Below are 16,645 nucleotides of genomic sequence, written 5' to 3'. Positions count from 1 at the left end.
CTATGGTTATCTGAATAACATTTACGTTGAAAGACTATTGGGATAATTAAATCAGGAAGTGACAGTAAGAGCTGGTCAGTGGTCATAATTGTTTGTAGTGCATATAAGTCTTATCACTTTTTCACTTTTTCTTTCTTTACACTACAGTCTGTATGTTGCTGTGAAACTGGAACAGATCTATGCAATAATGCTCCCCTTCCAACACCTGCAAAGATGGACAAGGCACCACCTTCCCAATCCTATGGAAATTGACAGAAGGCTTCCTTGAATGAACTTATCACATCTCAATACCAAGCTTGCCTTGTCAGAGAATTAGACCACTATGATAGTTTTCATCACTTTACATATATGAACTTGATGTTATATCTAGTGAAAATACTTTTAAAAGCATAGTAAAAGCTCTATCATAAATTCCTAGGCCAAGAAGTTACCTCACTTGGTTGTAAAAATCTTTATTTGTGTTGCTTCTCACTAAGAGCCTTGTACATTCCATGGTAGCCTCGGGCTTTTAAATAGCTGAATTTAAAATTTCATATTTCTATTTCAAACAAAAATAACCAGTACTACAACTGTGTTCTTGTTAACGGACATGTTATGTGCATGACTCAATTATTTTGCGGTGGAATTTCAAAGTTAGAACAAAGCTCTTCAGTTTTTCCTACAACATTTAATTTAGCAAATTAAAAATAGAAGTCAACGGAATCAGGTAAAAAATGATATGTCCAGCTTCTTTCATAATCTCTAATTATTTTATACAGAGATAATTTCAGCTTGATTGTCATTAGAAGACAATTTTATGTTCATTTATTGAGAAAAATAATTTAAACTAGATATTAGACCCAGAAGTAAAAGGTTGGTTCAGTAACAAAATGATGGATTGATTGCTAGGATTATTCTTGTTTCTGAATGGCATGAATGGGAGCAATAAGGGAACCAAAGCTTTTACCTGAGAGTCACCTTCTCACCTGGAATCATTCCATTCCCCTCTGACTCTTTCATCTGAAACCATCCAGCGAAGATCATCTCATGTAAAAGTTGAGTTAGAACTAACAATGGCTATTTTATTTTATTTGAGACAGAGTCTGGCTCTGTTGCCCAGGCTGGAGCACAACGGTGCGATCTCAGCTCACTGCAACCTCTGCCTCCCAGGTTCAAGTGATTTCCTGCCCCAGTCTCTCGAGTAGCTGGGATTACAGGTGCCCACCACCACGCCCAGCTAATTTTTGTATTTTAAATAGAGATGGGGTTTTACCATGTTGGCCAGGCTGGTCTCGAACTCCTGACCTCAGGTGATACACCCACCTTGGCCTCCCAAAGTGCTGGGATTACAGGCGTGAGCCACTGTGCCTGGCCAACAATGGCTATTTTAAAAAATGTATCACAACCTGTTCCTATTATTCTTTATATCATGCCAGAAACATTTCTGCTGCTCTAGTCAATCATGCACGTAAATATTTCCAGGCAAAGAAGGTTGTGTGTGTGGAATACTGTAAGGGAGACAGGATAAGCAATTCTTGTATTGTGTGAAGGGAGCACAATAAGATATATCAGAAAAAACAAAACACACTTTCTCTCTAACTTCCTAATGCTCAGCCTTTGGGCCTCCAATTTAGGCCTATTACTTCACATTTAAGTATTAACCTTGGAAATCTGCACTATCAAATTCAAACATTAGAGGGTTTGTCTTCAGAGGCACGTACAAGTGTTCATACTCCAATCTGAGCCACTAAGTAGGATTCTGTATATGATGCAATAGGTCATACTACCCAAATTAGAAAGATTAGCAGATGATGAAAGGTTTGGATAATGTTTTGTATAACAGTTTCAAAACTGAAACTTGGGAATGTCATTCTAAAAGTAATACCAGCTTACTAAGCCTTATATTCATTTATTCATAAGATTAATCTCATTCCAAAATACTCAAAGAGTTTTGCTGATATCTTCTCATTATTCCTCATGAATATACCCAAGAAAGAAACAGGATCCAATGCCTGTTATGAATCAATTTTTTCTAAGTCAAGGGCACTGAATCCAAAGGGAGACATTCAAATATGTGTTAGATACTTTAATAATTAAATTTAACCTCTACCAAGAAAAATTAAATTTGCTTCATGAGTTGTCAATTTTAGTAAACTTGGTAGAGTAAACTGGATACATAGCCATTATTCATATGCAATAGTAAAAAAAAAAATCTTCTCCAGAGATGATAAATTTCTGTGCAGACCAACAGTTCTTTTCTCCTTTGTCATGGGAATCCTAAGACCTGAACCTGGGAAATCAACCATTATTATAGTGGCTCATGATAATCCAGTTTCTGAAAGCCACCATATTTGCACTATCACATTATCATAATTCTAGAGCTGATTACATGGAGAGCAAGAGCTGACTGTGGGTTGTCAGATGTGGTTTAATGAGGCTCAGAATCTGACTCTAATTATACCTTAAAAGCATTCTCACAGGGGGTCAGATTGGGTGGGAATCTGATCCTCATCTGCAAGTGACAATGGATTATAACTTTGGACATTCATGTCGGCCCTCAGCAGGATATACTTCATCCAAAATCAGACACACGTTCACAAGACACAAATAGCTCGTTTGGTGTTTGCATGCTGGTCTTCATCCAATGACTCCGGATGAAGCCATTGCCAAGTTTTCTATGGAGAGAGAATGCTTTGGCATTACAAAACTGCACAACAAAATTAAACAAATGGTTCATCTTTCTTTTTAACCCAATGATTTTTCATTATTTCAGAGTTTACAAATGAATGCTTTTAGGGCTTGATGAATTACTGGAAAAGTCTTCTACAGACTCCCATCTGTTTTGCCAAGTGATTTCCTACAATTTCTTACAAGCTACATATCACTCAAGTAACACCTCACTCTCATCCCTTTCAATTTACAGAACTCATCATCTGAGCAGAAATCTAATTAAACAGCCTTAATTCCTCCACAAGAACCTTGTCACTTTACATGACAACTAGCACTGGAGAAACTCAGAGAAAGCCGTAAGAGAGTAAACTTTCCATTAAAATAAAACAACAACAAAAATAGATTAAAAACTTAGTGAGAAAAATAATGGAAAAAGAATTTTAAGAAGTGATTACAAACAAGGCAAGATAAACCAAAGAGGCCAATGCTGGAACTTTGAAGGGATGTTGGATTAGAAAATGCCCTTCAAGGATGACCTTGGGCAAGAATGGTAAGGACTGCTGAGCCTTTATCTTCTTGAAACCATTATGGCAATTGGCCACCCTTTCCCAGCCACCCTTTCCCAGTTTTCCTTGGCCATCATCTTTAGAGTCACAGTCACCTATGATTCGCAAAATGCACATCTATTAAGTGTCAAGGTGTTGTATTTGCTGTAAAAGAACTTGATTATCGGAATGTGCAGAAAATTTGGTACACATTGGTGATTCTAAGTGTTTGCTTAGCTAATAAACTATGTCTTCTGATTTTTCAAAGTACATGGGAAGAGGAATGTGATGAAAAGATATAGTCCTTATCTGACCTACAAAAGTGAAGTTCTGCGAGTGACCCAAATTTTGATCATTTCTCACAAGCTTGTCTTTCACTCCATATATTATTAACTCCAAACTTGTCTAGTATAACTACAAACTCATCCATTCTACCTTATTTCTCTCCTGAAGAAGACAAAACAGAGTGGTTGAAAATCCATTAGTTTTTACAGTCCTAGACAAACATTTCTTAGGAGTCTACCTGAAGTTGCTCTTTCAATGTCTCTGCCTCCTGAATCCCACACCGTCTTGGCCTTCATACTCTGCTTGTGTGTGTGTGTGTGTGTGTGTGTGTGTGTGTGCGCAAGAGACAGGGTCTCACTCTGTCGCTCAGGCTGGAGTGCAGCTGCACTCCATAGGTCACTGTAGCCTCGACCTCCCAGGCACAAGCAATCCTCCAGTCTTGGCCTCCTTTGTTACTGGGAATACAGGTGCACACCACCACACCTGTCTAGTTTTTTACATTTTTTTGTAGAGACGAGGTCTCACTATATTGCCCAGGCTGTTATTGAATCCTTGGGCTCAAGTGATCCTCCTGCCTTGGCCTCCCAAAGTATGCTGGGATTACAGGTATGAGCCACCGCATGCCATTCTCTGTTCTCCACCGTTTTAAAAATATTGGCACTTACAATAAAAAAGCCATTCATTTGCTTTACCCTCATTTAAAAAACAAGTTATGAAAACAATGTGGTGGGGGCGGGGAGAATTGGGTGGCTGAAGGGGAACCTTCAAACTGTTTTCCATTCTCAAGAAAAGCAGAGGTAAATCCCTGGGAGGAGATGTGGACTTATAAGGATGTGGCACTTCCTCATGGGTTGTGGGAAGGAATTCATTGATTTAATTTACAACAATTAGGAGGTGCCTCTGTGTTGTGAGTTTTTTTAGCTCCAGCTGGCATGGGAATTATTTTCCCGGGGAATGCTCATGCCCAAATACAAGGACACCTTCAGGAAAAGGAAAAGGAAGAAGTACCATCTAGGAACCAAGGATGTGAACCAGGAAATTCTTTTCCACTGCACTGATTTAAAAGAATAGAATTCTAGTACCTAACAAACTCCATGGCCTTTTTGGAGTTTCCTAGTGCTGTGAAGGTTTCCCTTGGACATGAGATTGTTTTGCAAGACAATATCCATATTATTTTCTCAATAACCAAAAGTATCATTTCCTGAAAAAGAGTTAGAAATGCCAATTGTCACTGTGAAACTCACACAGGTCTATGTGTTCCTTGAACCCTCACTAAACCTTCAAAACCAAAGTTCAAATTCAGATGCAACATGAAAGCCTTTCCAGCTCTCATCTCTCCCAAACTGGTTCCTCCGGATCCTTCCTTCTTCCACACTTTCCATTTCTCCAGAATGAACTACTTGCTTTGTGTACATACACTCTTTGTCTTTCTATCCCCATGCCTTTATTTGCCTGGCAAGCAGTGCTGTCTCCCTGATTCCGTAAACTCAAATGTTACCTACCCTTGAAGGCAGACTCAGATCTTGCGCTACCTTCCCCAGTCCCCAGCTAGAAGCAACTTCTGGCTTCTCTGAAATTTTGAAGTAGATAATCCACACCTTCTTTATGGTAATTATGACTTTCTACTTTATTTTGTGTTATAAGTGCTCTTCTGTCTTAGTGAAGATAGTAAACTTCCTGTGGGCAGGGTCCTTTGGCACCTAACACACTGGGTACTCCATCCGCAGTACCGAAATGAACAAACTAGCAAGACACTGTAACAAATTAAAGTAACTGTCCACAGGCAAAAATGTACACCCCCTCCCAGAAATATTTGTTTAGCAAACACTGTTCCTAGATCAAGTCTCTAGAACAAAAAGTCATGTTAAGCGAAATTATCGAAAACTTGGAAAAAAGAGAAAGAGAAGACTGTGAGCCCTGCCAAAGTCCCACGAGAGCATATTCCATGAAGTCAGCCTAAGTCAGGGTCATCTGACTCTCCAGACTGGGATGTAGCAGAGTCTGACTTTCTATTTACTAGTGGTTAGGGCTTAGACTCTGCAAAGTTAGATGTTAACTTAGAGAAACCCAATAATATGCAACTTATTTTGTCCAAATGTTTTAGCCTTATTGCCCTGTAGGTCACTAACCAGTTTTGTATCCAAATTAGCTATGCTAGTCTGGCATTCTTTTCCCCCTGCTACCCCCTTCCCCACATTTATATATATCCGTTTCTGGTATCCTCCTTGGAAGCAGCTTTATCATCTTGCTGGTTCCTTCATTAAGAAGTTAAATAAATCTTTGATGTGGACTCATTCAATCATTATATGAGAAATGGGTGTTCAACTTTTGAAAATTATACTTTCAGAATACTAATAATTAGGAATAAAAACAAATGTAAAAATAAGTACTGTAAGTATCATTATTTTTCTACTCATAATTTTCTTTAATTTTTATCTATAATAAATTTCCCAAATACCAAACTTACTCACCCATAAACATGTGTTTCCATTCCAAAGGATTTATACAAAAACAACAAAGAAAAAAATGAATATTCTTTACTTCTTGTTTAGAATTACCTCTAATGGCATGTATGTGTCTATTTGCAACTCTGCTATAGTCAATTCAGTAATAGCTTTATTTGAAAAGCCTGTATTGCAACTAAAATCATATCTGATCTATTAAAATAAAACTAAAATCTCCTTGTAAATTTCTTCAATTTATCTATCATTTGAAATTACTGAACATCTTAGAATGTAATTTTACATCATGTTAGGATGAATAGCGTCTTGTAAATTCAAGCCATAATAATATTGCATTAGGAGCAATGCATTTGTTCTGAAATCACAACAAGTCATAATGGAAACCAGACATTAATGCTTTAAGGAGTAACTAGCTGAAATTGAATGAAATAATCACCCAATCCATAAAGCATTTATAAGATTTACCATAAAGCTCAGGTAATTTTTCTTTTTACTGAAGAGAAATAATTCTTTCTTATTGTCCTAAACATCAAATGCTATCACATCATAAAAATAAAATATGGCACACAGATTATTCCATTTTGTTCATCCATTTATTCATATAATACATATTCACTTTACCCTATAATAATGAAAACATTATGCTTGTTCACTATTATTTCCAATGTTGTTTAATCAACAAGGCTCAACATGTTCCCTGGCAAGATGTTTGCCAAAAGAGAATCCAGTCTAAGCAGAGGGTTCAAAAGGTCTGGATTCTGCAACACACTGCTGCCACTGCTGCTGCCTTCACACTCTCAACTTCATCTCAACATGATGAAAAACTGATTCTACCCTGACAATCATGTAGCTTTTAAAGCAAGAGGGCCTACTAAGTGAACCAATGAGCTCACTGGACAGTCCTAATCTGCTCTCTCACCTGTGTTTTGCTCTAATTCCTCCTTTTCTTTCCTTTTGTATGCCTTGCCCTCTTTCACCTATCATAACCTCCATCAGCACCTCAAATGATGAACAGCTGGAGTAGATGGCTTAGGTAGGAGATGAGAACATCCCTAATTTCTATCTCCCTGGATATTATCTTTGGAAAACACAACAAATTTGGAGTTGGAAAAAGTTGCTAACTCATGTGTTTCTCTTAGTAACCAGTTTTATATTTCTGATCACAAGGGGAGCACTTGTAAGTAAAAGCACAGACTTTACAAACACAAAGTATTTTAAGCCTTCCACCAAAGCACCAGTGTTTGCACAGTAGACATGCTTTTACACTGATAGGATCTTTCTGAAAGCAATCTTTGCTAATTTCTGCTATGCTGAGAAATGTATCACCAACAAACACCATTATGTTGAATAAATAAGCTGACACCTCAATACCTAGGGTGCCGAAAAATAATAGTTGTGAAATCTGTAGTAACTGGCTCAAGTCCTGACTCTTCCATAAAGGTTCAGAAAAATTGTACTCACATTTTTTTCTCCTTTAATCCCCCCTTCTCAACCTATACTCCATCTAATCTAAGATACCAGCAACTGTCTCATCTATATTTTGTATGCCAGTAGGAACAAACAAATGTTGTCCATTAAACTGTCTCACCATTCATTTAAGTTGCAGCTCAATTTCAGCGATATTAGTCTGTAAAAAAACTGCTAATCTTAGAATCCATAAATGCAATATTCTACTAGCTTGGCACCTGATTGGCTACTCTACTGTTCTTTAAATATGTTGTTATATGTGTGTACATTGTTCTGTAACATATTGTAATCTTTATTATTATTTGCTACATTGTGCATCTACTCACAGTTATAGGCACATAGGAGGCTATAAACTTATAATTACTGCTTAGACGATCAAAGGGACTTCAAGAAACTCTTATTGCAAAAATGGAGTTACTGTCAAAAATTTTAAATGCATGCTCAAAATAATTTGCTTCTCCAACTTTAGATATTTTGGGGGAGCTGAACTTGCAAGCATTCAAATAGTGTTCAAAATTTGCCATTTGGAGAGTCATCAAGCAAATTCATCTAAAACAAATTCACTGAACTCCTACTGTGTGAAAATCAATGCATTAGAGTCTATGAGATACAAAGACGAATTAGATTTGATTCCCATCCTCTAAGACTTCACATTCTGGTTGGAAAAATGGAACTGCTACATGAAAGAATGATAAAGCCATGAGAAGATTATTACTATTCTTGCATTGCTGTAAAGAAATACCTGAGACTGGGTAATTTACAAAGAAAAGCGGTTTAATTGGTTCACGGGTGCTGCAGGGCGCTGTACAGGAAGCAGGGCACCAGGTATATGCTCAGCTTCTGATGAGGCCTCAGGAAGCTTTTACACATGGTAGAAGGCAAAGCCAGAGCTGGCACGTCAAATGGCGAAATTAGGAGCAAGAGAGAGTGTGTGTGTGTGGGGGGGGGGGGGGGGGGAGGCGGGTGGGCGGAGAGGGGGGAGTGTCACACACTTTTAAACAACTAGATCTTGTGAGAACTCACTCATCATGGAGTCAGCACCAAGCCATGAAGGATCTGCCCCCATGACCCAAACACCTCCCACCAAGCCCCACCTCTAGCACTGGGGATTACAATTCAACATGAGATTGGGGTGGGGACATCTCTCCTTTCTCTGAATCACATACACGATATCATAAAATGTTATGTGATTCAGAGAAAGGGGCGATGACTCTGGTCCCGGGAACCACAGAAACATTCACAACTGAAGTGCCCCTTGACTTAGGACTTGGAGGGTACATAGGAAGCATTCTGACAAATAGACATGGGTTGGAGGGATTGGCCTACCAGGCAGAGGGAACTGCTTGGTTAAGGGCCAGAAGGCTTAAAAGTGTAGTGAATGGCAATTGTTTAGTTTCAGTTCACGGGGTGGAGTGGTAAAAAAGACAGTTTGGGAGAAGATGGAAGAGGACTTTGAAAATCACATACATAAAGGAAGTGTCATCTAATTTTTCCTTATGCAGTGTAGAGTCATTGCAGGTTCTGCTATTGTTGCAATTGTGGTTTATTTCATGGAAACACATCTGACAACTAAGATGCATTAATATACACCTGCAGTGGGTTAAATTGTGTCCGTAAAAAAAGATATGTTCAAGTCCTAACCCCGGTACCTGTAAATGGGACCTTATTTGAAAATAGACTCTTTGTTTTTTTTTCTTTTTTGAGACAAGGTCTCACTCTGTCACCTAGGCTGGAGTGCAGTAGTGCAATCTCAGCTCACTGCAGCCTCAATTTCCCAGACTTGGGTTATCCTTCCACCTCAGCCTCCCAAGTAGCTGGGACCACAGGTGTGTGCTCCCACGCCTGGCTAATTTTTTTGTATTTTTTAGTAGAGATGGGTTTTCGCCATGTTGCCCAGGCTGGCCTCCTGAGCTCAAGCGATCCTCCTGCCTTAGCCTCCCAAAGTGCTGGGATTACAGGGTGTGAACCACCATGCCTGACCTGAAAATAGTCTTCGCAGGTGTAATCAAGTTAAAGTGAGGTAAGGCTGGAGTAGGGTGTGCTCTTTATAACAATACGGAAATTTGGACGCAAATTCAGAGACACAGCAGGAGAATGTGACAACAGAGGCAGAGCTGAGAGTGCTGTAGCTGCAAACCAAGGAACTCCAAGAATTGCCTGCAACTACCAGAAAATGGGAAGAGGCAAGGAAGGATCCTCCCCTAGAACATTTGGAGGGAGCATGGCCCTGCCAAAATCTTGATTTCAGACTTCTAGCCTCCAAAACTGAGAGAATAAATTACTCTTGTTTTATGCTTTCCCAGTTTGTGGTCATTTGTTATGGCAGCCCTAGTACACTATTACAATACCTTTTTTGACTGTTCTTTGTAAGGGCAATTAAAATCTATAACATTAGGACTGCTATGTAATGCTAGATCAGGGAGAGCTATAATGGGAATGGGAAGCAGCCCTGGATGGGAGAGATTCTCTGAAGTTCTGATTCCTTTTAATTTCATCCATCTTTTATTTTGGCTTTTGCAAAATATTTAATTTTAAGAAAGATTCTTGTTTTAAAATTATAAAGCATGAGGGTATCAAAACCTTGATCTGGCAGTTTTCATACGAAACATACCATACAGAAATACAGAGATACTCACCTCAACATGTTGACAGGTTTGGATGAGTTTAGCCAAAAGGGTCTCCAGTTCTGTGTTCCTCTTAATAAGGTTGGTGAGGTTACTCTCTAAGTTTTGCTGTTCAAAAAAAAAAGGAAAAATATTATTCTGCATACTTTTATACTTCAGATACACAAAATTACTCATACTCAGGAAAAACTGATACATTTTTCCGAAACCTTAGTGAAATCAACATAATTTCAAGTATTTATAGATTTAAATTGGATTTTCAAAAGTTGCATTTAAAAGAACCTTTTAGACACGCTCAGACTTTATTCTTTTTGTTCCTGCTTCTTGCACTAACTCAGGGATATTTAACAGAATAATTAGTTATAGGTTTTCTCTAGGTCATGACCTAGGGAGAAAGGAGGTAATTGGATTTCTATCCCTTTATTTAAATCAGAGCTGGCAATAATATACGGAATATATTTCACATCAAATCAACTACCATTGGATTTTTCAGATTTGTCCTTTTATGGGCAGGCTGAGGCTAATCCCTTGGAGGAAGGTTTGAATTGTTTAGCTCTTGCTGACAGTAAGGTCATTTATAGACATTTATGATAAGTCCTCGTCACACACACATTTGGTCAGTTGTGGTGGAGTTGACTCTCCGTATCCACTGGGTTCCACATACCTGGATTCAACCAGTTGCAGATCAAAAATATTTGGAAAAAAATGGATGACTGCATCTGTACTGAACATGTACAGACTTTTTTCTTGTCATTATTCCCTAAACAATAGAATATAACAACTATTTGCATAGTATTTACATTGTATTAGGTAATATACATTATCTAGAGATGACTTAAAGTATGCAGGAGGATGTGATTGGGTTATATGCAAATAACAGGCCATTTTATATCAGGGATTTGAGCATCTATGATTTTAGTATCTATGAGAGACCCTGAAATTAATCCCTTATGGATACCAAAACACAATTGTACATTTTATTGTTCACGCTTCTATTCTTTGTCCATTAATGCCAGATCAAATTTCTTTGAACACTATATTTACCACTCATTATCCTGCATAAGACTCTAGAATTATTCCCTATTCCTTTAGAGCATCAAACTTAAAGTTCTCTGGATTGACTATTTAATCCTATTTTCAAACACAATAACTCTCTATTCTGGTAAGACACACTAAGATTTCCATTCCTTCTCATTCACATGCTCTTGATTGCCATGGGTGTCCAATCTTTTGGCTTCCCTGGACCACGCTGGAAGAAGAATTGTCTTGGGCCACACATAAAATAACTAACACTAATGACAGCTGATGAGCTTAAAAAAAAAAAAAAAAAAAAAAATCACAAAACAATCTCATAATGTTTTAAGAAAGTTTATGAATTTGTGTTGGACTGCATTCAAAGCACTTCTGGGCCACAGGTGGCCTTGCTGGCCGCGTGTTGGACAAGCTTGATTTACACCATTCATTCATTTACTTATGTGTTCCTACCATTCATTCATTTACTTATGTGTTCCTACCATTCATTCATTTACTTATGTGTTCACACAAGTACTTATTAAGCTTCTATAATATGCCAGACTCTGAAAGAGACAGTGGGGAAATAAAATAAAAATATTGATATCTACTCCCTGTCCACAAGGAAACAGATGGCTGTACAAACTGGGATAAAGATGCTACAAACAAGAGAAGGGGAAGAGTTGATGGCTGCTGGTTAAAGGTTTCCAAGAGGGCCAAGTCTTGCAGCTGAGGCTTAAAGGATGTCCAGGGGCTTTTTGTTGCACAACAGTGGAAACTTCTTGGAAAGAAGAATCTTCCATGGGCAGGGAATAGAACAATGTCACATGCCAACATCAGAGAGGTTGAGAGGGCAAAAGATCAGGGAAACTGTGTTTTAGCATATAGACAGTTCCACAAGTATGGCAAAGATATGGAACAACAGGAAATTTCATGGAAAAGAAAACAGACCTCAAATTTATAATGTCATCCGAGAAATAGGATTTAGAAAGAGTTTGAGGGATTTTGAAAACTAACAAGTTCATAAAGGTGTCAATATTTCATTATGCTGTAAAATTTATTTATGAAAATTTTAGCTCATTCTACTTCCCTAAATTTTTTATTGAGAAAAGTGTATTAAGGAAAAGAACCACTTTTATCTAAGGCTTAAAATGCATACGTCAAAAGCAGAACTTTCTGGTTATTTTTAAAACAAGTTAAACTTATTAATCTGGTGTTGACTGTTTTTAAAATTTTTTAACGAATGCATTTGCATTTCTAGTAGGTTCTTTATCACATCTCCCTTTTCTTATTGAATTTCTTTCTGTTCCTATTACAAAACACAATTCTCTTCTCCATAATCTCAAGACAACTAAACTTACTTATTCTTAAGCTCTTTCGAGAAAAGGCAATTCTGTATTTCCCTGTGCTTGTTGAATATTTCTCAAGGATCTGATTTTATCTTTGTCTCGTAATTTTTGTCTGACAGCTCATACAATGTAAACTTTGCTCCCTGTGCTGTGATTTGGGGATTGACATAGTCCAGCCAGATGAGAAGCATATTCTGAGGTTAGGGCGTGAGGTTCTTTTCCCAAAGAGGACGCTCCCACAAGGCACTCGTGTGCAACAGAGGCACAGATCCTACTTTGACTCAGTGCCTCTGCTTCCCTCCATGAGAGTTCTGTGTGTGACTTCAATTCCAGATAAGATGTCAGGTTCCCTTTGAGTCCAGTGTGTGCATGGGGGGGGGGGGGGTCTTGGCCTCCAGGTGTACAAGGCTCTTGCCACATGTGATGTTCACTTCCCGATATGTCTACTGAAGTCACCATTGCCCCATGTCATCTCCACTTCTTGGAGTAGCCCAGTGTCAGTCTTCCCTCACCACTTTACACTTTCTTTCATTTCCGGTCCTTGGAGGCTTTTCACATATGTTTACGCTTGGTTATGTATTCATTAAAATACATTTTAGGCCGGGCGCGGTGGCTCAAGCCTGTAATCCCAGCACTTTGGGAGACCGAGATGGGCGGATCACGAGGTCAGGAGATCGAGACCATCCTGGCTAACATGGTGAAACCCCGTCTCTACTAAAAAAAAAATACAAAAAACTAGCCGGGCGACATGGCGGGCGCCTGTAGTCCCAGCTGCTTGGGAGGCTGAGGCAGGAGAATGGCGTAAACCCAGGAGGCGGAGCTTGCAGTGAGCTGAGACCCGGCCACTGCACTCCAGCCTGGGCTGCAGAGCGAGACTCCGTCTCAAAAAAAAAATAAAATAAAATAAAATAAAATAAAATAAAATACATTTTAAAATATTTTCTCTGTAATTCTCATGTGTTCAAAATTCAGAGGAAGGCTTTGTGCACGTTTCATCTGGACTGGAAAACCAACAAGAAACCTTCAATTCTGTCTTGGAAATACTCAAAACATTTCAAATGTGACAATTTTAAAGGAGAAAAATAACTTTTTCACTTAAAGAATGGGATACAAGAGGCTGAAGAGTCAGAGAATGAACTAGACACAGTGATCTATGTATAACTTGATCTTATGCTTGCATCAAAGAAAAACTTGCTTTTAATAACAATAACAACAAAAGCCAAAGTTTTTTTCTTACTGTTTGGATTAAATGAATTGCAACTGCTAATCACTTTATGGTCAGAGACTAGAGGATGATTTTGAAGCATCCCATTCTTCAATGTCCTTGATATAGACATAACTATTATAAGGTATATTTGTCAACTTTTTTGGTATGTTAATACTAGGGGATACTTTTCTTTTTGGCTGACCCTTCACAGCAGGAAATTTCTAGGGAAATACATCATCTAACTGTTTACAATTCAATTGTCATAAGTATGACTTTTCTAAAGCTAGTCAGCAAAAGAGGGTCAAAGAAATGCAATCCAACACATTGAGATTTTACAAACATCTGCTTGCTTCCCCCTCCCTTATTAAGTATACATCATGCATCAAATCTGTTTTTAATCAGTTAATACATAGACTAAAGCCTGTGGTTTAAACACATTGACCTATCCAGATCCTTTGGGGTTATTCAAATTTAAATAGTACAAGTGTTACTGAAGTCTGCAAAGAATTACTGAGTCAGTTAGAAGCATAATAAAGGGAAATTAAGCTGGGAGAGAGACTTGTTTCCAAGTGGTACCAAAGGGGCTGACAACACTTTTGAAGGGAACCTGGGTAATGGGAAGGTAACAAAATCCAGTCCTTAATGAGCCAGGCACCCATAAGGTTCCACTACAGGGACTTCTCTGAAGATTTTCTGGAAATTAACTCTATCACTAACATCCTGTGTGGTAGTGATCAGAAGGCTCCATAACCTCTTGATTTTGATTGTGATTTGTGCAAAACAGAGATCATACTTTTCCATATAAAAGTCATGGGATTAAGTAGATACCAGTTTCTACACTGCCCTATGGATATCTAAAAAAATTCTACAGACCACAAGAAAAATTGGTTTTAGTTTCCTGTTATCACCTTGAAAACATCAATATATTGACATCTCCTTAATCAAGCCAAGTTGTGTAGAAATTCAAGGAGTCAGGCATGAGTGACCACATATGCAGAGGGAGAAGACTGGGGCTACCATCCCAGCTGGACTCTCTTGGGCAAATGACCGGAAGTGTCTTGGGCTCAGTTTTCCCATCCATAATGTATGGATAATGATAAATCTACCTATCTATACAATTGTTAAGATCGAATGAGAAAATGAACACACTCATCAGAGAACTACATGTTTGTTGAAATTATGAATTATAAGATGGAACATTTAGTTTTGACACAGTTCCAGACACTAGAAGGGCCCAACCCTGTGCCTCTGGCAGGTACTATTCTCCAGCTTGCTCATGGCTTTTTCCTGCAAGTACCTGTGCCTTTTCACCCCAGGGTCTTACCTGGCTTCAGGCAAGGCAGGTGCTGGGGAGAGTAAGAAGAAGCTGATGACCCAAGGAGCAGCCCTCAAGTGGCAATTACTGGCAATTGGTGGATACACTGCCCAGCTTTTTCACCTCCTTGGTGGAACCACTCTGAGCCTCTGTCTACAAAATCTCCCACAGGGCGCCATTGGGAGGCAGCACATGGGTCCACAGCAACAACCTGCTCATTAACCCTCTTTCCTCTTTGTTCTCTTTCCTGTTTGCATCCCCCTCCCTCCAGGTGCTTCCTGGATCACCTCCCAATTCAAATTCTCAGAGTCTGCTTCTAGGAGAACTCATCTACGATCATTTCCATAGACCACCTAACCCGTTTTTGAGTATGCCTTCCTATGAGGAAGAGCCAATCAGAAAAGATTATATTACTTTAGAAAGACATTTGAAAACACAAGAGGTTGTTTTCTCTCTTCCCCCCATCTTTCCTCTTTCTGCTTTTTCTAGAGGTCACATATCCTCCAAATTCCAAGCTGTAGATCAGCAGTGTCAATAGAACCTAATGTGAGCCACAAATGTGAGTCACATTTCAAAATTTTCTAGTAGTCACATTAACAAAGTAGAACCAAGTAAAGTTAATTTTAATAAAATTGTCATTTCCACCTGCAATCAATATTTGAAAACTGATGAGGTATTTTACATTCTTTTTTTCTTTCTTTTTACTAAGTCTTTGGAATCTGATATGTTTTACACTTATGACAATCTCAACTCAAAACCAGCCCCATTTCAAACACTTGGGAGCTACATCTGGCTGGTGGCTACCTCACTGGTCTAGAACAGGGGGTGGCAAACTTGCTATAAAAGATCATGTAGTAAATATTTTAGGCTTTATTGGCCATATGTTCTTGGACACAGTGACTCAATTCTGCTGCTGTTTTAGCATGAACGCAGCCATAGATAATATGTAAATGAGTGGGCAGGACTGTATTCAATGAAATTTTATTTACCAAAACAAGTGGTGAGTGAAATTTGACCCATAACTGTTGTTTGCCATGCCACCAGTCTAGAAGGTAAAAATCAACATTGTCTGGGCCACTGATAAACATCTGCTTCTGTTAAACACTAACATTTGTTCCAAACCTTTTGTGTAAGTCTGAAATAGATGCTACTCCATGAACCTCTAGAAAGAATTCTTTCTGTACAAGATGCTAAGAGCACTTTCACTTATGGCCAGAAAGCTTAGCTTGACAGAATCCACAATAATCTGAAGAAAATTAAACAGCATTTTGACTCGTAGATATTCTAATTTAAGGAGCATAATGGTTAAGTACACAGAACCTGGTGCCAGTCTGCCTGGTTTGAAATCCTAGCTCTGAGACCTTCAACAAGTTCTTAACCTCTGTGCCTTAGTTTCCTCATGGGGCTGTCAAGATGATTAGAGGAGGAGATATGTGCAAGCCCTAGGAGGAGCACCTGGCTCACGATGTGTTGTACCGGTGCTTGTTAAATAAAATAAAAAACTTGTTTTTCAAGTTTGGAGTTTAGACTGATTTTTAAAAAAGCTTAATTTGTAACACTTATACCACAACCAAATTAAAAGCATGTGCATACAGTTAATAAAATATTTAAACCACCAGCAAATTAAAAGCATGCCCACACATTTCATAAATGAATTCTTCCGTAGATTTTCAGTTTAGTAGTACACAGCTACAAGAATATATTTCCCCCTAAGATTACATTTTCCAAAAA

At 38.5% G+C, this 16,645-nt stretch overlaps 1 protein-coding gene across 4 annotated transcripts in view; it reads right to left on the bottom strand.

Annotated features, from left to right (window-relative positions):
• The window catches only part of MID1 (midline 1), a 414,458-nt gene that overhangs the window by 78,356 nt on the left and 319,457 nt on the right, over nt 1-16,645 (bottom strand). For all 4 annotated transcript variants that reach the window (XM_033201032.1, XM_033201030.1, XM_033201033.1 and 1 more), the window contains exon 3: nt 10,045-10,140. In XM_033201032.1, the coding sequence (XP_033056923.1) occupies nt 10,045-10,140 (96 nt within the window). The remainder of the gene's footprint in view (nt 1-10,044; nt 10,141-16,645) is intronic.

This window comes from Trachypithecus francoisi, unplaced genomic scaffold, assembly GCF_009764315.1.
Source record: "Trachypithecus francoisi isolate TF-2019V2 unplaced genomic scaffold, Tfra_2.0 Lachesis_group6, whole genome shotgun sequence".
In the NCBI taxonomy this organism is placed as follows: Eukaryota; Metazoa; Chordata; class Mammalia; order Primates; family Cercopithecidae; genus Trachypithecus; species Trachypithecus francoisi.
This window is presented reverse-complemented; position numbering and strand designations above follow the sequence as displayed.